This window comes from Hemitrygon akajei, chromosome 13 (genome assembly GCF_048418815.1).
Source record: "Hemitrygon akajei chromosome 13, sHemAka1.3, whole genome shotgun sequence".
Classification (NCBI taxonomy): Eukaryota; Metazoa; Chordata; class Chondrichthyes; order Myliobatiformes; family Dasyatidae; genus Hemitrygon; species Hemitrygon akajei.
In genome coordinates this window covers 5,778,280-5,800,423 of record NC_133136.1, presented here as the reverse complement: position 1 = coordinate 5,800,423, position 22,144 = coordinate 5,778,280, and the positions used below count along the sequence as shown (strand labels likewise).

Below are 22,144 nucleotides of genomic sequence, written 5' to 3'. Positions count from 1 at the left end.
ATTAGAGCGGGTGCAGAGGAGATTCACCAGGATGCTGCCTGGATTAGAGAAGGTGCAGAGGAGATTCACCAGGATGCTCCTGGATTAGAGAGGATGCAGAGGAGATTCACCAGGATGCCGCCTGGATTAGAGAGTATGCCTTATGAGGAAAGGTTGAGCAATGTTCTTTTAACAGTGAGTTAGAAGCTGTCCTTGAGCCTGCTGGGAGGGATGTGAAAGGGCCCATTGCACGGAGATTGAATGTTTAAAAATGAAATTGCAGATACTGAAAAGCCCAACAGCTTGGTCAGCAGCATCTGAGGAGAGGGGATCAGTGAATGATTCTGGTCAGCACCACTCCCACTGGCAGCTCATTCCACACTCTCACCACCCTGTGAGTGAAGAAGCTCCTCCTCAGATTCCCCTTAAGTATCTCACCTTTCACCCTCTAGTACGTTACAGTGAATGTCATAGAGTGAAGATGGCTTAATGTACTCAGTTAACAGCACTTTTAGATTCTAGGTCTGTGTTACAAGTTGAAGACCTGCCTGGCAGGCGAAATGTCTCTGTAGAAATGGCTCAGTGTATGATTCCTGCTGAGATGAAGGAAAAGCACATTCCATATAGTGTCAAGTTCAGCAGTTTTTTCTCTAGCATGCTCATGTACAGAAAATCAATTAAAAAAATTTTCTCTTGAAAATTCAATAAAGTACTGGTAAAGGTCAGTGATCTCCCCTGGGAGAGTGCCTCTACAAAAATATTTACCATATCATTGTTTAATGAGAAGAGAATGTGCCTTCTTCTCACTGCTACCATCAAGGAGGAGGTACAGGAGCCTGAAGACTCACACTCAACGATTCAGGGACAGCTTCTTCCCCTCCACCATCCGATTTCTGAATGGACAATGAATCCATGAATACCACCTCACTATTTTGCTCTCTTCAAAGTCAAGGTAAAATTTATTATCAGAGTACATACATATCACCACATACAATCTCAAGATTCTTTTATTGCGGGCATACTTAGCAAATCTACAGAACAGAAACTGTAAACAGATCAATGGAAAACAAACTGTGTATATGCAGGTATAAATATATAGCAATAAATAATGATATGAAATAGCAAAATAAAGAAGTCCTTAAATGAGTGTGGTTATCTTGTTTTGTTCAAGAGCCTGATGGTTGAGGGTAGTAACTGTTCTTGAACCTGGTGGTGAGAGTCCTGAGGCACCTGTACCTTCTACCTGATGCAGCAGTGATGGCTTTTTGCATTACATAATTATTTTTAATATACTGTATTTCTTATTTTAACTTATAGTAATTTTTATGTATTGCAATTTATTGCTACCACAAAACAATAAATTACATGATCTCAGTCCTTCAAAAGGAATAAATTTATAGATGGGAAAATGCAGTGGACATAGACATAAATCCTGATGAATGGTCACGGTCTAAAATGTCAACGGTTTTTTCCCCTACATAGATCACGTTCAAGTTCAAGTTGATTAGCCATTTAACCGAACCTGAATACCTATGAATAATCAAACAAAACAGCGTTACTCCCGGGCAAAGATGCAAATCACAGTAACCGCAGTTATACACAGAACAAGGCACATATAGCACATATAAGATAGCAGTAAACATACAGTCACACAAAAAAATACAGTCCAAGTCCCTGAGAGTATGAATGTTGCAGCAGTCTGCAGTAAAACACAATACAGCTTGTCTTCTGCCAAGTGAACACAAGAGGGCAGCACCAACAGTCCCAGCACGGAGGCTGCATTGCACCACACCACCAGCACCAGGTCCAACAACCCTCTCCTGGATGGCTGCAAGCAGGCGACACCCTGGCTCGAGGCCTAGTGCTCGCTGCAACAGAGGCCTCGCAGCTCTCCTGCTGTTTGCCAATAAACCAGTGAAACAGACTTGTAGCATTCCGTATTACCAATGCCCAACAGGATCTTAAAACAAAGCAATGTTCCCTGACCTGCTGAGTTCCTCCTGTATTTTGTGTGTATTGCTCTGGATTTCCAGCATCTGTTGAATCTCTTGTGTTTTAGACTTCAGTTATCTTCTAGGTGTTACCTTATCGAAAGTTTTCTTAAAGTCGATGGAAGCAATGGAGATAGTGTGAAAATTCAGTAGTCAGTCTGAAAGCAGTAAGAATGAAGGACAATGGATAGATGTTTCACTGTGTGTATCCAATTTAATATGGATTTAGAGAGAATGACATTGACTTTCAGAGACAACACCAATGTTAAATGTTCAGTCCAGACTGGAAAAGGAATGTCAGAATGCTTTCCACGGTACATCTGTAGAAATATTCTAGTCTTTGATGATATACCAAATCTCCTTAAATTCCTTATGAAATATAGCCACTGTCATGTCTTCTTCATAATTGTGTCAATATGTTGGGCCCAGGATAGATATTCAGAGATGTTGATACCCAGGAACTTGAAAGTGCTCACCCTTTCCGCTGCTGATCACTTGATGAGGACTGGGTTGTGTTCCCTCGACTTGCCCTTCCTGAAGTCCACAATCAGTTCTTTGGTCTCACTGATGATGAGCACAAGGTTGTTGTTGAGACACCACTCAACCAGCTGATCTATCTCGCTCATGTACACCTCCTCATCACAGTCTGAAATTCTGCCAGCAATAATTATGTCATTGGCAAGTTTATAGATTACAGATTTTAAGCATCTGCAACATTTGCTTTGGAAATATACACTCAGTGTTCGTCCTGTACCTAATAAAGTGGCCACTGAGTGCACGTTCATGGTCTTCTGCTGCTGTAGCCAAACCACTTCAAAGTTGGACGGGTTGTACATTCAGAGATGCTCTTCTGCATGTGTGGTTATTAGAGTTAATGTCGCCGTTCTGTCAGCTTGAACTAGTATGGTTATTCTCCTCTGACCTCTCTCGTTAACAGGACATTTTTGCCCACAGATCTGCCACACAGGATGTTTTTTTTTGTTTTTCGCACCATTCTCGGTAAACTCTCGAGACTGTTGCGCATGAAAATCCCAGGAGATCAGCAGTTTCTGAGATACTCAAACCACCCCGTCTGGCACCAACAATCATTCCACAGTCAAAGTCACTTAGATCACATTTCTTCCCCAATCTGACATTTGGTCTGAACAACAACTGAACCTCTTGACCATGTCTGCATGCTTTTATGCACTGAGTTGCTGCCGCTTGATTGGTTGATTAGATATTTGCATTAATGAGCAGCTGTACTAAATAAATGGCCATTAAGTGTATCACTCTATTTTGAAATGTAATTTACTTGAAAATCATTAATGAAATGGTAAACTGTAACTGAAATAATTAAGCAAAGATATTTTCCAATTTGGTATCACTTCACAGCGACATGAGCTCGAATCTGAAAACAAGAAGCTGAAGAACGAACTCAATGACCTAAGGAAAGCCGTGGCAGAGAAATTGGCGGCAGAGGACTCAAATGATGAATCCGAAAATGCCTACAGTGTGCTTCTACATCAGCTGAAAGCAGCCAGCGAGGAGCTGGAGGTGCGGAAGGAGGAGGTCCTCATGCTGAGAACTCAAATAGTCAAAGCAGCTCAGCAGAAGGAGGAGGCAAAAACCACGGTAATGTTGTGTACTGAAGGTGGCGGTGGGAGGGGCGGGCAGAGCTGGATTAGATTGAGATTAACTTTATAAATCACGGGGTGCCACAGTAGCATAGCGGTTAGCATGACGCTATGACAGTTTGGGGCGACAGAGTTTGTTTCCAGTGCGCTCCGTAAGCAATTTGTACGTTCTACCCATGAGCATATGTGTTTCCTCCAGGTTCTTCAGTTTTCTGCCACAGTCCCAAAACGTACTGGTTTGGTAGTTTAGTTGGCCACTGTAAATTCTCCCATTAACTAGGCTTAAATTGTTGGGTTTCTGGGCGGTGTGGATCAGAAGGGCCTGTTCTGCACTGTATCTCTTAGTAAATAAACACTGAAATGCATCAACAGCCAACACAGTCCAAGATGTGCTGGGGGCAGCCCGCAAGTGCCACCAACACCAATATAACACGCCCACAACTTACTAACCCTTACCCATGCCTCTTTGGACTGTGGGAGGAAACTGACGCACCCAGAGGAAGCTCACGGTCACGGGGAAAATGTGCAAACTCCTTACAAATGGCGACAGGAATGGAACTTCAATCTTACAGCTTCTGTGAAGCGCTGCGCAACTGTGCCGCCCATATTGACTGGAATTCAACATTGGAGAAGTGGAGTCTGACACGATTGCTTTTGGGAGTGGAGGGTGGAAATGGGCCCTTTGGCTCATCTAGTCACTACTGACCTGTTCTTCTGCCCAGAAAATGCAGAATTTTCTCTGGAGGTCAGTGGCCGGAAGGAGTGCTTGGGATTAGGACTGGAGTTAGTTTATTATTAGGGAAGGTACAGCAATGTAGCTTTCCAGTGATCAGTGATGGGGTTCAATTCCCAACACAGTCTGCAAGGAATTTCTATGTTCTTTCCGTGATCTCATGGGTTTTCTCCAGGTGCTCCGGTTTCCTTCCACAGTCCGAAGAGGTATGGGTCAGTAGGTTAATTGGTCACATGGGTGTAATTGGGTAGCATGGGATCGTTGGGCCAAAAGGGCTTATAACGGTGCTGTATCTCTAAATAAAAATAAATACATTTCAAATTAGTGACATTTAGAAACCAAGAACCTTGAGTGTAACTTTAATGAATTTCTCCTATTATTTCTGAAAACAAAGAATATTAAACTTAGCAAGCTCAGGGGTGAGATTAATGTTGTGAGGTGTGGTAGGAAGGATACTTGTGCTCGTTCTGTCACGGGGAGGACGTATAGGATCCTTATAGACAGCAGCAGGAATTGAACCCTGCTCTTCCAGTTGCTGGTGCTGTGAAGCTTTATGCTAACCAGCCCTGCTTTACCGAGGCAATGAGACAATTCATTTGTCAGCTTCATGAGTCTCTTGGGGATTTCTGTTCATTTCATGGACCACAGGGTATTGAGCTGACCATGTACCCTACTCTAAGATGAATCAAAACCTTCCCTCCTACATAGCCCTCAATTTTCCTATCATCCATGTGACTATCACCACTCTCCCATTCCCACCCCCTGGCAGGAAGTTCCATGCACTCTGTGTAAAAGAAAATAACAAAAAATATATATGTATATACATACACATTAAAGGAATTATATTTATGAACCTTAACTAAAGGGTTAGTAAAGAAAAACAAAAGAAAAGGGCCCATTTGAATTAAACAGTCAAATGTGGACAAGTTGGAGCTCATCTCTTCCTAAAATTCCCCTGCTGATCTTGGCTCCTGGCTCCGTGGAATCACGGTCCCGCACCGGGTCAAATCCAACGACCAGTTCTCTCTTCATCTCCCACCGAACAAAAGGCCCGAGACCAACCTCAGTGCCCCTCACCAAGAAAAATCTCCCCCCAGTTCCACCATCCTAATTGGATGGTGCACGTTCCTCATCATTCCCCATCTTCGACAATAACCCAAACAGGCCGAAAGCAGAACAGATTGCACTTAACAAAGCTGCTAAATGAAATACCTACAGAATAACAGTAAAAATATGAACCAGGGTGCTACATCTACACCTCTGATATTCAATCCCCTCAATACATTCCTCCGATCACCTTAAAATGTGCCCCCTGGTATTAGCCATTTGTGCCCTGGGAAAAGGTCTCCAGATGTCCACTTGATCTGTGTCTCTTATCATAACCTTAAAATCTGGTCTTCACGAGTTATGAATGCATCATTAAGATATGATGTTTGTTGCAAAACTATAATTCAACATTGTTTAATGTCATTTCCAGTGCATAAGAGTAAAGGGGAACAAATAATTGTTGTTCTTAACCTGATGCAGCACAAAAACAAACCACAATAAGATAAAGAACACAGTAATAATAAAAACACAATAAATATAAATACATCAGGTAGCTTTTATACATAGGACCTCAAGATAGAGGAACAGAAGTAGGCCATTTGGTCCATGGAGTCTGCCTCACCATTCAATCACGGGCTGATCCAATTCTTCCAGCCATCCCCACTCCCCTGCCTTCTCCCCATATCCTTTGATGCCCTGGCTAATCAAGAACGTATCTATCTCTGCCTTAAATGTACCCAATGACTTGGTCTCCACAGCCAATCATGGCAACAAATTCCACAGATTTACCACCCTCTGACTAAAGTAATTTCTCCATATCTCCGTTCTAAATGGATGTCCTTCAATCCTGAAGTCATGCCCTCTTGTCCTAGAATCCCCTACCATGGGAAATAGCTTTATCATATCTAATCTGTTCAGGCCTTTTAACATTGGGAATGTTTCTATGAGATCCCCCCTCTTTCTCCTGAACAGGGAATACAGCCCAAGAGCTGTCAGATGTTTCTGATAAGGTAACCCTTTCATTCCCATAGTATGTCCATAAGTAATACTAGGCTGTACATAAAGTGACTAATGGGAAATAATAAAGTAGTGGTAGAGATGTTGATCAGCCTTACTGCTTGGGGAAAGTAACTGTTTTTGAGTCTGGTGGTCCTGGTGTGGATGTTACATAGCCTCCTTCCTGATGGGAGTGTTTATTTCCCTGTTGTTCCACATAGAACTCACATTTTGGCTGAATTAAAAGTTACGTTTGGACATGTCAGATAAGTAATTTTCAATTCCTGTTGTAGGATAATGTGACCAATAAATATGAATGGAAAAGAAGTGATGAAAACACAGACAAAGAGGATGCAATTGAGGCCTACAATGGCATATGTGAGACTAATAGGTATGTTGGTTTCATTTATTTATTTAAAGAGAGCGTGCAGAACTGGTCCTGTCTGCACAGTTCAGAAGTAAGTAAAGTTCAGGCTGATGGAATGAAACACACAAAATGCTAGAGGAACTCAGAAGAACAGGCAGCATCTATGGAGAGGAATAAACAGTTGATGTTTCATGTCGAGACCCTTCATCAGGACCCATCAAACCCTTCATTGAGTCCTTGATTCAAAACGTTGTCTGTTTATTTCTCTCCATAGATGCTGCCTGACCTGCTACGTTCCTCCAGCATTTTGTGTGTGTTGCTCTGGATTTCCAGCATCTGCAGAATTCCTTGTGTGTCGCTGATGGAGTAAAAGATGTTTGCTAGTGTTTGTCCTTAACTGAATTGAATTTCAGATCTCAGAACAGGGTCACATTTTATTTTGCAAGATATGTCATCACACAAGTTACCTGATTCAGGCATTTGCTCTAACCCAAATCGGTGGATACCAATCAGGGTTATAAATAAATACTGATCTCATTTTGCCTCTTTCAACAAATCTGTGGCAACTACCGATTTTCTGTTTTTACCTCAGGGGAAATTAGCTAACTGCAGGAACCAGATCAGACCTTCTTAATATATATATTATCGTTATCCACGGATGGGATGATAAGGATATTTTGATAAAATGATAGAGGAATATAGCACAGATACAGGCCCTTTGGCCTATCAAATCCATGCCGACCACATTGCCTATTCAGCTAGGCCCAGTTTCCTGCATTCAACCCATAAGCCTTGAGCCTCCAGGTACCTATCCATGTACTCTTCAAATGATAGCACTGTACCACTTCCTCTGGCAGCTCCTTCCATAAACTCACCTCCATCTATCTGTGTGAAATTCCTCTTGCCATTCCCATATGTCGGTCCACGGCCTCCCCTACTGCTGCATTAAGGCCAAACTCAGGCTGGAGAAAGAATGCCTCATGAGGAAGGATTTCCTTATCCTGGGGGTAGTGAAGCTACAGAACTCCTCGCCACAGTGGGCTGTGGAGGCCACGTCATTGGGTGTATTTAAAGCAGAGGATGATAAGTTCTTGAGTAGTCAGTGCATCAAAGGTTACGGGGGGGAGGGCGGGAAAGTGGGGTTGAGAGGGATACTGGATCGGCTGTGGCAGAGTGACAGAGCAGACCTGATGGGCCGATCGGCCTGGTTCAGTTTCTATGTCTTATGGTCTCGTATTCCATTGGGGTAGCCTCCCCACTGAAAGCAGAAACACTGACCTCTTTAACCTCTGGTAATTCCACCCCCACCCCTGACCTATGCTCCATTCTGGCTCCCCTCTTACCCCTTCTCTTCTCCTCACCTGCCTATCACCTCCCTCTGGTGTCCTTCCTTCATCCCTTCCTCCCACGGTCCACTCTCCTCTCCTAATCAGATTCTTCAGATGTCAGATTTAGGCTCTTGAACAAAAGGGGATAGCTACACTCATTTAAGGACTCTTTTATCTTGCTCTTTCATGCTCATTATTTATTTCTTCTTTTAATATCTGCATTGCACAGTTTGTTTACAGTTCCCAATGTTTACAGTTTACATTTACTGATTTATAGATTTGCTAAGTAGCCCACAGCAAAAGAATCTCAGGGTTGTATGTGGTGACGTGTATGTACTCTGATGATAAAATTTACTTTGAACTTTCTTCTCCAGCCCTTTACATTTCCCACCAATTACCACCCATCTTCTCACTTCACTCCCCTCCCCAACACAACCCTCCTTCCCCCTCACCTGGCTTCGCCTATCACCTTCCAGCTTGTCCTCCTTTCCCTCTCCTCACCTTCTTATTCTGGCATCTTCCTCCTTCCCTTCCAGTCCTGATGAAGGGTCTCAGTCCAAAACGCCGACTGTTCATTCTCCTCTGTAGATGCTGCCGGACTAGCTGAGTTCCTCCAGCATTTTGTGTGTGTTGCTCTGGATTCCCAGCACCTCGTGTGCTGCCGTGTCTTCTCGCTTTCACACTAACAGAGTGGAATGTGGGTACAGGACACATTCACACAATCCTCAGAGTTCTATACACTTTACTCTTGCTGTTAGAGTGAGACCAGCCGATTCTAGTAACGTTGACCTTAATTTCTGGGACTTCTACCTTATTTTCCCTCGCAAACATCTGAAATGTCGGTGTTCCTTCTTGCTTTCTGTGGTGACTTTGGCTTTTCTCTTTCTGAATGACACTTTTTTTTTGCTCCTTTCTCCTTCTTTTCCCTGCTCCTGTTTCCTTTTTCCTGTCATACCCTCGCAGCCAGGCCGAAGACTGGCGCTACCTCAATGAAGATGGAGAGCTTGGCCTGGCATATCAAGGCCTAAAGCAAGTCGCCAGGTCAAACTTTGCTTGCCTTTTCTTTTTGAATAACTGTAAAACATGTTAGGAGGAGTCCACATTCGGTGTTTTGAAGGTATTTTTTACACGGCGCTTTTAAGGTATAAAATGTTCGGAGTTGTTGTGTTATGTGTTGTTCTGCCACTCACTGGAAAGTGTGGCGATGCTTGCGTGCTGCCCCCAGCACACCCTCGGGTTTGTCGATTGTTAACGCAAATGACACATTTTCGATGGTTCAGCGGTTCCATTTATTATCAGGGAAGGTATACGGTATACAACCTGAAATTCTTACTCCTCACAGACATCCACAAAACAGAGAGAACAAAAACCCAAAGAATGAATAATAGACAACAGCAAAAGCATCAACCCCCACTTCCTCCACTTGCTCCAGCACAAGCATCACCCCCCCCACCATCCACCCAACATGCAAGCCTCGAGATACCATAATCAAGGGTTCCTCAAAAACTGCTGTCCATCCTGACACTTTGACATCTCAGACAGGTTCTCTATCTCTATCTCTATCTCTCTCTCTCCCTCTATCTCTCTCTCTATCTCCCCTGCCACAGCAAGAGGGAGGATCAATAGCTCTCTGTTCCAATGTTCCAGTCTGCTGTGTTTTGTCCGAGACCCAGAGTCGAAGACCAACAGACCGTCACTCACCATCAGCAAAGAAAGGGAGATTGCTCAAGTACAGCAGGCTTCGACAGCTATGCACACCGCCCACCGTCACAATTTCTCAATCTCCCATGATGATTCAGTAGGCGGCATTGGTGAGAAATTGGGTCACCCATAGGGCCACACCCTGAAGGCACGCATCTTCCAGGCCGCACCTGGAGATCTTGAAAAGCCAGGCTGTTCAGCGAATTCCAAGAGTGAGATCCTACCGTCCATGAAGACAGACAGACAGACAGACTTTATCGATCCCGAGGGAAATTGGGTTTCGTTACAGCCGCACCAACCAAGAATAGTGTAGAGATATAGCAATATAAAACCATAAATAATTAAATAATAAGAAGAAGTAAATTATGCCAAGTGGAAATAAGTCCAGGACCAGCCTATTGGCTCAGGGTGTCTGACACTCCGAGGGAGGAGTTGTAAAGTTTGATGGCCACAGGTAGGAATGACTTCCTATGACGCTCAGTGTTACATCTCGGTGGAATGAGTCTCTGGCTGAATGTACTCCTGTGCCTAACCAATACATTATGGAGTGGATGGGAGTCATTGTCCAAGATGGCATGCAACTTGGACAGCATCCTCCTTTCAGACACCACCGTCAGAGAGTCCAGTTCCACCTCCACAACATCACTGGCCTTACGAATGAGTTTGTTGATTCTGTTGGTGTCTACTACCCTCAGCCTGCTGCCCCAGCACACAACAGCAAACATGATAGCACTGGCCACCACAGCCTCGTAGAACATCCTCAGCATCTTCCGGCAGATGTTAAAGGACCTCAGTCTCCTCAGGAAGTAGAGACAGCTCTGACCCTTCTTGTAGAATGTAGTTTGAGTGCAGCTGTAGATCATGGACTTCAACAGGACCCCAGCCACAATGAAAAGGAAAAAGAAAACATGAGGAGAGGAGATTTAAACTGATTTGCAAAGGAACTGGAAGAAATTGCCCAGGTCCGCAAAAACCACCAGCATCATCCTTAGCTCCTCACACTCCACTGTATGATAAATAAACTAGAATCCTAATCTTGAAATACCAAGATGGATTAAAGGTCACATTGTATGAAATAAGATATATGAAAATATACATAAAGACTGACAAACAATGTGCAAACAACAAATTGTGCAAATCAGAAACTAAATTATATTTGCAGAGTCTTTGAAAATGAGTCTGTAGGTTGTGGAATTAGTGTTGGCCAAAGTAAGAATTGCAGAATCATTGCACATTGATACAAGTTGCCTTGGGAGGTTGCACAAAGACTAGAATGTGAACAATCCTCACTCAACAGTCTGGAAAGCTTTAAACAGAAATAAGTTTGATGAGTGGTTGGTGGAAGATACCAGCATGGAAATATGGAGTACCAAAGGTATCAAAGTCACAATGCTTTGAGTAATTCAGATACGTCATAACAATGCGCACGCACACACACGCACACACACACGCACGCACGCGCACACACACTCTCTGTCTCTCTCTCCCTCTCCCCTCTCTCCTCTCTCTCTCTCTCTCTCTCTCTCTATCTCCTCCTCCTCCTCCTCCTCCTCCTCCTCCTCCTCCTCCTCCTCCTCCTCCTCCTCCCCCCCCTCCCTCCCCTTTATTCAGTATCTCCTGTACCTCATAAAGTGGCCACTGAGTGTATGTCCATGGTCTTCTGCTGCTGTAGCCCATCCACTTCAAGATTCAATGTGTTGTGTATTCAGAGATGTGCTTTTGCACACCACTGTTGTAACGTGTGATTATTTGAGTTACTGTCACCTTCCTGTCAGCTTGAACCAGTCTGGCCATTCTCCTCTGACCTCTCATTAACAAGGTATTTTCACCCATAGAACTACTGCTCACAAGATTCTTTTTGCGCCATTCTCTGTAAACTCCAGAGACTGTTGTGCGTGAAGACCCCAGGAGATCAGCAGTTTCTGAGATACTCAAACCACCCCATCTGGCACCAACAACCATTTCAAAGTCAAAGTCACTTAGATCACGTTTCTTCCCCCAATCTGCTGTTTGGTCTGAGCAACAACTGAACCTTTTGACCATGTCTGCATGCTTTTATGCATTGAGTTGCTGCCACATGATTGGATATCTGCATTAAGGACAGGTGTACAGGTGTATCTAGGGGTGGCTTCGGAGTGTATATGGACAAACCCCTCAGCTGATGGTTGCTGTCTTTCTGCTGCAGGCTACTTGAGGCACAGCTGCAGTCTCAGATCAAGCAACATGACGAAGAGGTGGAGAGATTGCAGACGCAGATCGAGAGTCTGAAGGAGGAGATGGAAAAGCAGCAACAAGTGCTCACACAGACACTACAGATGTCCCCAGATGCACGCATTGAGTATAACATACAACAGGAGATCACCCGTCTCACCAATGAGAATCTGGTAAGAAAATCCATCATGTAGACCTGACCCAGTCCTGATATATGGTCTCAGCCCATAGTCTCAACTCTTTATTCCCCTCCAGAGATGCTGCTTGTCTCACTGACTTCCTTCAGCATTATGTGTATGTCGCCCTGATAGAGTGGATGTGGAGAGGACGTTTTCATAGTGGGAGAGTCTAGAACCAAAGAGCACAGCATCATTTCAGAATAGAGGGGCATCATTTCAGAATGGAGATAAGGAGGAATTCCTTTAGCCAGAGGTGGTGAATCTGTGGAATTCATTGCCACAGATGGCAATGAGTCATTGATCCCAAGTCATTGAGTATACTTAAAGCTGAGGGTGATGGGTTTTTGATTAGTCAGGGTGTCAAAGGTTAGTGGGAGAAGGCAGGAGAATGGTGTTGAGAGGGATAATAGATTAGTCATGATGGAACTGTTCCTTAAGGTTGTCATAGCTGGGGAAGGTGGTGGGGAATGAACTCCCGCTACCTATTATATGGTCTCAATGGCGTACATCTCAAATAGCCTCTGACAACCAAGTCCAGCTTCTGGCCTTCACATATGGCTTAGCTACTAAGCCCAGAGGCACCATTTTTACTGAGAGGAGAAGGGACAAGGTGGAGTCCCTCAGACAGTCCTACGTTGAGTTCAACGCTGACTGGTAACTCCTGCGATGCCTCTGGTGCCAAACTCTATCAGTCTCTGCTGTTCCTTTGGATGAATCCATGTGGAGAGGGGTAGCCCACTACATGGGCAACAGCGTGCTCTCCTTAACACACTGCCCTGGCTTGCAGATACTTAGTCAGCATGCATGGTCGACCCCAATCAACAGAGGGCCTCAGAAAGAAGGATATATTGGCACCGTTACTAAGACTGACTGATCTCATCTCCCAGTGATCCAGGTCATCCCTCACCTTGGCCAATGGCTGCTGAATACTTTATCCTTGCATTTATTACCTCCTGTGTTGCCAATCACAATGCTCTTTAAGTTTACCAAACACAAAGACTGGCTGCACATTTTGTGGCTTCCTATAAAGTCAAAGCTGTCTCAGTACCTGAGCCCATTCAACGCCCAGCTGGCCATATCCTAAATCTGACTGGATGTCTGAGTTCTGAAGGTGGAACAAAGATGAGGAAGGCAGTTGATTGCCATTACAGGAAAAACAAGGGAGGAACACAAGATTCTGCAGATAATGGAAATTCAGAGCAATCCACCCAAGTTGCTGGAGGAACTCAGCAAGTCAGGCAGCATCTACAGAGGGGAAAATAATTAGAAGGTAAGAGAGGAGAAGGAGAGCAAGCTAGAAGGTGATAGATGAAGTGAGGTAAGTAGGGGAGGGGAATGGCATAAGAAACTGGGAGGTGACAGATGGAAAAGCCCGGAGAAGATGGAATCTGATAGGAGAGAGGGGAGTGGACCATGGGAGGAAGGGACACCAAGGGGAAGAGATATGTAGATAAGGAGATGAGGTAAGAGGACAGAATAGGGAATTGAAAAAAGAGGAAGGGGAGGGGAAAAAATTACCAAAGAATGGAGAAATTGGTGTTCATGCCATTAGGTTGGAGGCTGCCTAGATAGGTTGCTGGATACCTGGTGGAAGACCAACAATTTAGTCAAACAAGTGTTGTTCTCTCCAAACTCTTTCCATTTTCTTTTCTAGGACCTTAAGGAGCTGGTAGAGAAACAGGAGAAGAATGAGAAGAAACTGAAGAAGCAACTTAAGATTCACATGAAGAAAGTTCAAGAGCTTGAAGGTATAATTGCATTTAGAGTCATAGAGCAGTATAGCACAGAAACAGGCCCTTTGGTCCATCTAGTCCATGCCAAACTTGTAATCTGTCTAGTCCCATCTACCTGCACCGGGACCATAGCCCTCCATATCTCACCTATCCAAACTTCTCTTGAATTTTGCTATCCAACCTGCATCCAGCACTTCTGATGGCAGTTTGTTCCATACTTGCACCACCTTCTGACTGCTGAAGTTTCCCCCTCATGTTCCCTTAAATATTTCACCTATCACTCTTAACCCATAACGTTTAGTTTTAATCTCACCCAACGTGAGTGAACGATAGATTCTATATTTCTGCTTTTCAGTTGTTGGTACCGATCAGAAGTTGGGGATACAAATGTGAACCTATCACTGTGTCAGACCGTGTTATATTCTGATATGAAAATGAGATTTCATTTGAGGAACTACCAGATTTGCTAACTAGTCTAAAATTCTATGAGGTTTCTTTAAAATGTCATATTTGGGGACCACAGTAACCCCCAGTGGCTAGCGCGATGCTATTACAGCTTGGAACGTCAGAGTTCAGAGTTCAATCCCAAAATCCTGTGTAAGAAAGTTTCAACGTTCTTCCTGTGAATACCTGGGTTACCTCCTGGTGCTCCAGTTTCCTCTCAGGGTCAAGGAACTGGCCATTGTAAACTGACCATTTTAATGCCAGGGTTAAGTAGGTGGGTTGCAGGGTAGTGCAGCGCGTTAGGCCAGAAGGACCTCTACAAAAAAGTTTTAAAAAACACATTCCAAGGTGATTTTATTTTTGTTAAAATATTGTACAGAATCTTAAATCAACAGGCTCCACAGATCACACTGTGGGAAACTTTATTTTGTGAGGCATATAAAAGACAATAAAGCAGATCTCTTCCCTGTGGGTGGATCGTGCTATCTGTGCAGTGGTCATAATACAGGATTAACAAGCAAGAACAACTTATTTAATAGACATAGCCATTCCAAACACACACAACATACAGAAATCAGTAAGTGAAAAACACCAGAAATACTCTGGATTAAAAGAGGAAATTGAAAGACTATGGAACATGAATAGGGTATACATTGTCCCAGTAGTAGTATCTACAACTGGTATCATCACAAACTCACTACACAATGGCATTAAACAAATCGGGCTACACAGCAATACTTATGTGAATCTTCAGAAAGCCACAATATGAAACACCACTAGAATAGTCTGAACGTTCCTAGCAATTGAGAAATGTGTGTGTTGGCTATGCCTGTACCTCAGATTTTACCAGCCTGAGCTGAGAAAAAAAAAGCAAGAAATATTGTAAACATGAGATGAAGAGTCCTTGAAAGTGAGTCCTTAGGTTGTGGGAATAGTTCAGTGATGGGGTGAGTGAAGTTGTCCCCTCTGGCTCAAGAGCCTGATGGTTGAGGGGTAAGTTTGTGAACTTGGTGGTGTAGGTTCTGATGCTCCTGTACTTCCTTCCTGATGGCGGCAGCGAGAAGAGAGCATGGACTGGGTGGTGGGGATCGAAGAGGGCACGGACTGGGTGGTGGGGATCGAAGAGAGCACGGACTGGGAGGTGGGGATCGAAGAGAGCACGGACTGGGTGGTGGGGATCGAAGAGAGCAGGGACTGGGTGGTGGGGATCGAAGAGAGCACGGACTGGGAGGTGGGGATCGAAGAGAGCACGGACTGGGTGGTGGGGATCGAAGAGAGCACGGACTGGGTGGTGGGGATCGAAGAGAGCACGGACTGGGAGGTGGGGATCGAAGAGAGCACGGACTGGGTGGTGGGGATCGAAGAGAGCACGGACTGGGAGGTGGGGATCGAAGAGAGCACGGACTGGGAGGTGGGGATCGAAGAGAGCACGGACTGGGTGGTGGGGATTGAAGAGAGCAGGGACTGGGTGGTGGGGATCGAAGAGAGCAGGGACTGGGTGGTGGGGATCGAAGAGAGCAGGGACTGGGTGGTGGGGATCGAAGAGAGCACGGACTGGGAGGTGGGGATCGAAGAGAGCACGGACTGGGCGGTGGGGATCGAAGAGAGCACGGACTGGGAGGTGGGGATCGAAGAGAGCACGGACTGGGTGGTGGGGATCGAAGAAAGCAGGGACTGGGTGGTGGGGATCGAAGAGAGCACGGACTGGGAGGTGGGGATCGAAGAGAGCACGGACTGGGTGGTGGGGATCGAAGAGAGCAGGGACTGGGTGGTGGGGATCGAAGAGAACACGGACTGGGAGGTGGGGATCGAAGAGAGCAGGGACTGGGTGGTGGGGATCGAAGAGAGCACGGACTGGGTGGTGGGGATCGAAGAGAGCACGGACTGGGTGGTGGGGATCGAAGAGAGCACGGACTGGGAGGTGGGGATCGAAGAGAGCAGGGACTGGGTGGTGGGGATCGAAGAGAGCAGGGACTGGGTGGTGGGGATCCCTGAGATGGTCTCCTGAGACCACACTCCTTGCAAATGTACTCAATGGTGGGGAGGGCTTTACCCATGAAGGACTGGGCTGTATTCACTACTTTTTTGTAAGATGTTCCGTTCTAGGGCATTGGTATTTCCAATGATGCATCTATAGAAGTTCGTCAAACTTTTAGATGTCATGCCAAATCTTCACAAGCTCCTAAGGAGCTACCTCTACAGGCGCTGCCATGCTTTCTTTGCAATTGCACTTAAGTCATTGTAAGTTGTTGTAAATTGTCCTGAAATAAGGCTAGTGCTGGGTAGCTGTGGGTGTGGCTCACTGAGCCAGAAGGGCCCGTTCTGTGCTGTACCTCTAAATGAGTAAATAAACTTGTCCTTGAAGAATAGGCATTAGAAAAGTTCTTGGTCCATACCCAAACTGGAAAATGAGCTAGAGATTAATCTGCAGAGAGGGTAGAAGAAGACAATTATATTTATCATCGTTGAGAAATAGCGTTGATCTCACAAAAGAAGCAGTTTTTGTATTTGTCATTTTTTACGGAATTCTGGCTTTGTTCTATGTTTTCCTCTCCTGCCCTCACAGTAGCAGGAAAAAGTTTTGCATTTTTTATGTGTACTATATATACATTTAAAGTCCTGAAGTATCTTACCTGTTTCGATCACCTTTTTCATCTCTCCCCCCCCAGCTGTTTACTTTGACCCCTCCCCACCCACCCACATTCCCCTTCACCTGCTCTCACCTCTCGCCAGCGTGTACTCCTTCCTACCCCCCAAACTTCTTATTCTCGGCCCAAAGGTCAACTCTTCACTCTTTCCCGTAGATGCTGCCTGACCTGCTGAGTTCCTCCAGCATTTCGTGTGTGTTACCCAGTATTTCCTTCTTGTGTTTGTAAACTATTACGCTGCTTAATCAGTTTTAGTTTGACCTCATTAACTTCATGTTGTGTTTGAATATCAAAAGCCCGAAACACAGCACAGAAAGAGGCAAGACGAGAACAACTAACCCGACAGGTCACTGTTCAACGGAAGGAGAAGGAGTTTCAGGGAATGCTGGAATACTATAAGGAGGATGAAATGCTACTTATTCGCAACCTCATCACAGGTATGTCGTTAAACTGGGAGATACTTAAGTTAATAAAGGTGCAGCTCTATAAAACTCTGGTTACAGCACACATGGACTAAGATCATAAGACATAGGCCATTCAGCCTATCGTGCATGCTCTGCAATTCCATCAGGGCTGATTTATATTCCTTCTCCCTGTAATGCCCTGACTAATGAAGAACCAATCAACCTCTGCTTTAAATACCCCCAATGTTTTGGCCTCTAGGGCCATCTGTGGCAATGAATTCCACAGATTCACAATCCTCTGACGAAAGAAATTCCTCCTCATCTGTTCTAAATGGACGTCCCTCTATTCTGAGGTGGTGCCCTCTGGTCCTAGACTCCTCCACATCCTCCCTACATCCACTCTATCCAGGCTTCGATATTCCATTTCAAATATACACCATTCTGCCAAGACTCCTGTTTGTGGCTGATGAGCAGAAGATAGAAGCAGATTGTACAACATTGCAAAATATGAAGAATGGAAAGGAGTATTTCCAGCATTAATTATTTTATATGGAGTTACTGGAATGAACTAATCGAGGGATCAGCAGTGGAAAGAGTGTGTAGTTTTACGTTCCTGTGTGTCAATATCTCTGAAGATGTGAACACCCAGGGACATCACTAGCCCAACATATTGATGCATTTACAAAGAGGGCACACCATCATTAAGAGTTTGAGGAGACTTGACAGATTTCTATAGTGATACGGTGGAGAGCATTTTGCCTGGCTACGTTAGTGACTAACATGGAGACTGAAATGCACCGGATCGAGAGAGGGTTGAAAAAGGATCAAGAAAGGCTGCAGAGGGTTGTACTCTCAGCCAGCTCATCATGAACACAATGCTCCCCATCACTGACAACATCTCAGTGCCTCGAGAAGATGACATCCATCATCAAGGACCCTCACCACGTGGGACATGCCCCTTTCTTATCATTACCATGGGGGGGGGGGGGCAAACACTCAGCTTCTTCCCCTCCGCCACCAGATCCCTGAATGGACCATGAACCATTGTTCCATTCTTTGCAATATTTAGCAATTTTGTATTTTCTACTACAGTGGAGAAAGAACTAAAAACTATAAGGAAATGGTTTGATACTAACAAATTATCACTGAATCTAAGTAAAATTCATAATATTTGGAAACCGTGTACCAATTCAGTGACAGGTTACTATCGATGCAATGCTCCTCAGACAGGATGAAGAGATCAATACTCCCCAATGCCATTAGGCTTTACAATTCTACCGCCAGGACTTAAGAACTTTTTAAAAGCTATTATTAATGCTTTTTGAGATAGTGATTTAGATGCATATCATATTTTTTACTGAGTTAAGTATTGTATGTAATTAGTTTTGCTACAACAAGTGTATGGGACATTGGAAAAAAAAGTTGAATTTCCCCATGGGGATGAATAAAGTATCTATCTATCTATCTATCTATCAAACTCATATTGTAAACAGAATAAATGATGTTGAAATTGATAAGGTGTCTGAAACAAAATTTTTAGGAGTGGTAATAGATAATAAATTAACCTGGTAACCACAAATAAATTATGTAAAGCAAAAATGTCAAAATCTATTGTAATACTGTACAAAGTGCAAGATTTCTTAAACCAGGAATCTTTGTATACGTTACACTGTTCACTTATAGTCCAATACATGACTTACTGTGTAGAGGTATGGGGAAATACATACAAAACAAATATGAACTCAACTTTTCTACTCCAAAAGAAAGACATATAAATTGCAAATAAGACAAGTTATTATGAGCCAACCAATCCACTATTTATTCAACTAAACACTTCAAAATTCAGAGATTTTGTAGCTTTCAAAATAATACAAATTATGTATAAAGTAAAAAATGGAGAGTTACCACAAAGTATCCAAAGATTGTCTAAAGGAGAGAAAGCCAACATGATTTGAGAGGACACAAACACGAGGAAATCTGCAGAATGAACTAATTTGAAATACATGATTTAAAATGAATGGGAGTAATGTAAATAAATGATACTTGGAACAGGATTTTGTGTTGAAAGATTTATGTAAATTTTTGTTTTGATGTGATGATTGACGCCAAGTATGTTGTTGTATAAGTAAGAGGGGTGGGTGTAATAAGCTGTAGCTTCAGCCTACACCCTTTCGGTCTGTTTTAAAGATTTTTATTGTCTAGTTTTGTCTTATGAAATCATCGTTATGAAATCATTATTGAAAATGATGCTTTTTGTTATGTTTGTAATGACCGAAATAAAATTTTATTCATTCATTCATTCATACTAATTTTATGTCTTGCTTTACACTGCTGTCGGAAAGTAGCACATTTCACATCATCTAAGACAGTGATTACGAACCTGATTCTCAGCTTTCTTCTCAGTTGATATGCATTGCTGACTGCACATTTTTTCTGTACTTTGTAGATCTGAAACCCCAAGCAGTGTCTGCCACTGTTCCCGGCCTGCCGGCATATATCCTCTTCATGTGCCTTAGACACGCAGATTATCTCAATGATGACCAGAAGGTCCACTCACTGCTAACGGGAACCATCAACGGCATCAAAAGAGTATTAAAGGTAAATGGTCATCTCATCAATCTGACCACCAACTACTTTGCAGGTTATGCCATAGCTGAGGGACTGTCTGATTGTCTGACAATTTATTAGACTATATTTGTGTAAAAATCATAAGATCCTGCTTTTCCTGTCATCTTCTAATGGGTGTTGGTTACCTACTAAAATAATTTTGAGTTAATTATGTTACAACTACTTAATCATTTCTTGTCAATATTCTTCCTGACACTGTATTCCATCTGCCAGTTCTTTGCCTATTCTTCTACTTTGTCTATGTCAGGGGTTCCCAGCCTGGGCCCATGGACCTCTAGGTTAATGATGTGGATCCACGGCATAAAAAAAGGTTGCGAACCCCTGGTCTGAGTTGTTCTGCATACTCTCTGCTTCCTCAACACTGCCTATCCTCCACTTAACTTTGTACTGTCCATGAGTTTGGCCACAGAGCCATCAATTCCACCATCCTAATCACTGACACGTGATGTGAAAAGAACCGGTTGCAACACTGGCCCCTGAAGGCCAGCAACAATCACTAGCAGTCCACCAGGAAAAGACTCCCTTTATTCCCACTCTTTGCCTTCTGCCAGTAAGCCAATCATCACTCGATAGTTAGCGGGAAAGGGGCCTTGGATTATTTCAGTTCCCCTCCATGCTACACTGGTAAGGTGGGTCGATAACTTTTCCAGCCCTCACCCCAGCCAGGGTCAGCTAATTCAATGCAAACTCAAAGACTGAATCTGTGACCTTCCTGGTTGTGTCTGTTAAGTTTCACAGTGAGCCAAGAAGGAAACTGGAAGTATTTTCTTTTTAAACTGTATTAGTGGAAGTGGTGGTAAGGTAAGGGTTAGCATAATATCCAGCCAAGGGCAAGTTGAAGATAGAGTGCAGACAGTCAGGCAAGAACGGTCTTTGAAGAGCAAAGCTTCCCTTTGTGCACCAGGTGTCTGGAGATGAGAGGCACACACACCAACTAGGGGACAATTACTTTACTAACTTCAGAATACATCAGTTGTCAGGTTGTAGTTTCTATTGTTTTAACACGTCTATCATGAATGGTGATTGATCTTGCAAATAAGGAATTCAGACATGCACAGTTTACCAGATGATCAATATTAACAACTGCTAGCAAATTCTGTATAAAAATGGCATTTCTCTGTTGAGAATTCAGAACAGTATGGGTGACAAGGGCCATGCTGTTCTCCTTGTGCACAAGCAGAATAAAGTATTGTTGAGTTGTAAGTGTGCATGTGTCCTGGGTCCAAGTTACTTAATTTTATTTTTGTTATTTTATTCTATTCTCAGCAATGACATTAAATCGCTCTGATGTTTAAAGTTTTTTTTACTTTCTTTTACAGAAACACAATGATGACTTTGAAATGATGTCATTTTGGTTGTCCAACACTTGCCGCCTATTACATTGTTTAAAACAATACAGTGGGGATGAGGTAAATCTGGTTTATCATTTCCATTTGCCGAGTGGGTTATGTTCTCTTGTTCATTCCCAAAAATAAGACTTTATTCATTAAAATGCAGGATGTCGTTGTTGGAACAGGCAGGACATTATATCCGGTGCTCATCCAAGCTGACAAAATTAAGGAGTTCTCCCTGTGATGGTGTGGGTTTCCTTGGGTGCTCCAGTATCCTCCCACATTCCAAAGACATACGTTTAGGGTTATTAGGTTGCAGGTATACTATGTTGACGCTGGAAGTTGAGCAACATTTGGGAGCTGCATTTTGCTGTACATGTGACAAATAAAGCTAATCTTTGATCTTAAACACAAGAGGTTCTGCAGATATTGGAATCCTGATGAAGGGTCTCTGCCCGGAATGGTGACTGCTTATTCATTTCCGTTGATGCTGCCTGACCTGCTGAGTTCTTGTGTGCGTTAATCTTTAATCTTTAATTAATGCATATCATAAAGTGGCCTAATATCAAATTATTTTTAAAACAATTGGATATTTCCTTAAAGTCTGAAAAAATAGTAACAATTATGGGCTTTCAAAGTTCAGATAAACTTATTATCGAACTATGTATACGTCACAATATACAACATGAGATTCGTTTTTTGCATCACTCACAGTAGAACAACGAAATACAATAGAATCAATAAAAAACCATCTCTTCCTTCACTAGTTTCTAGTTAGAGGCAGATCCATTAGGGGCATTTGTGAGAG

At 43.5% G+C, this 22,144-nt stretch overlaps 1 protein-coding gene across 1 annotated transcript in view; it reads left to right on the top strand.

Annotated features, from left to right (window-relative positions):
- myo5b (myosin VB) overlaps nucleotides 1–22,144 on the top strand; it is a 288,715-nt gene that overhangs the window by 252,420 nt on the left and 14,151 nt on the right. Inside the window, exons 28-34 of the mRNA XM_073064077.1 lie at nucleotides 3,345–3,584; nucleotides 6,656–6,753; nucleotides 11,944–12,142; nucleotides 13,803–13,896; nucleotides 17,270–17,410; nucleotides 19,824–19,975; nucleotides 21,325–21,414. Of these exons, the coding sequence (XP_072920178.1) occupies nucleotides 3,345–3,584; nucleotides 6,656–6,753; nucleotides 11,944–12,142; nucleotides 13,803–13,896; nucleotides 17,270–17,410; nucleotides 19,824–19,975; nucleotides 21,325–21,414 (1,014 nt within the window). The remainder of the gene's footprint in view (nucleotides 1–3,344; nucleotides 3,585–6,655; nucleotides 6,754–11,943; nucleotides 12,143–13,802; nucleotides 13,897–17,269; nucleotides 17,411–19,823; nucleotides 19,976–21,324; nucleotides 21,415–22,144) is intronic.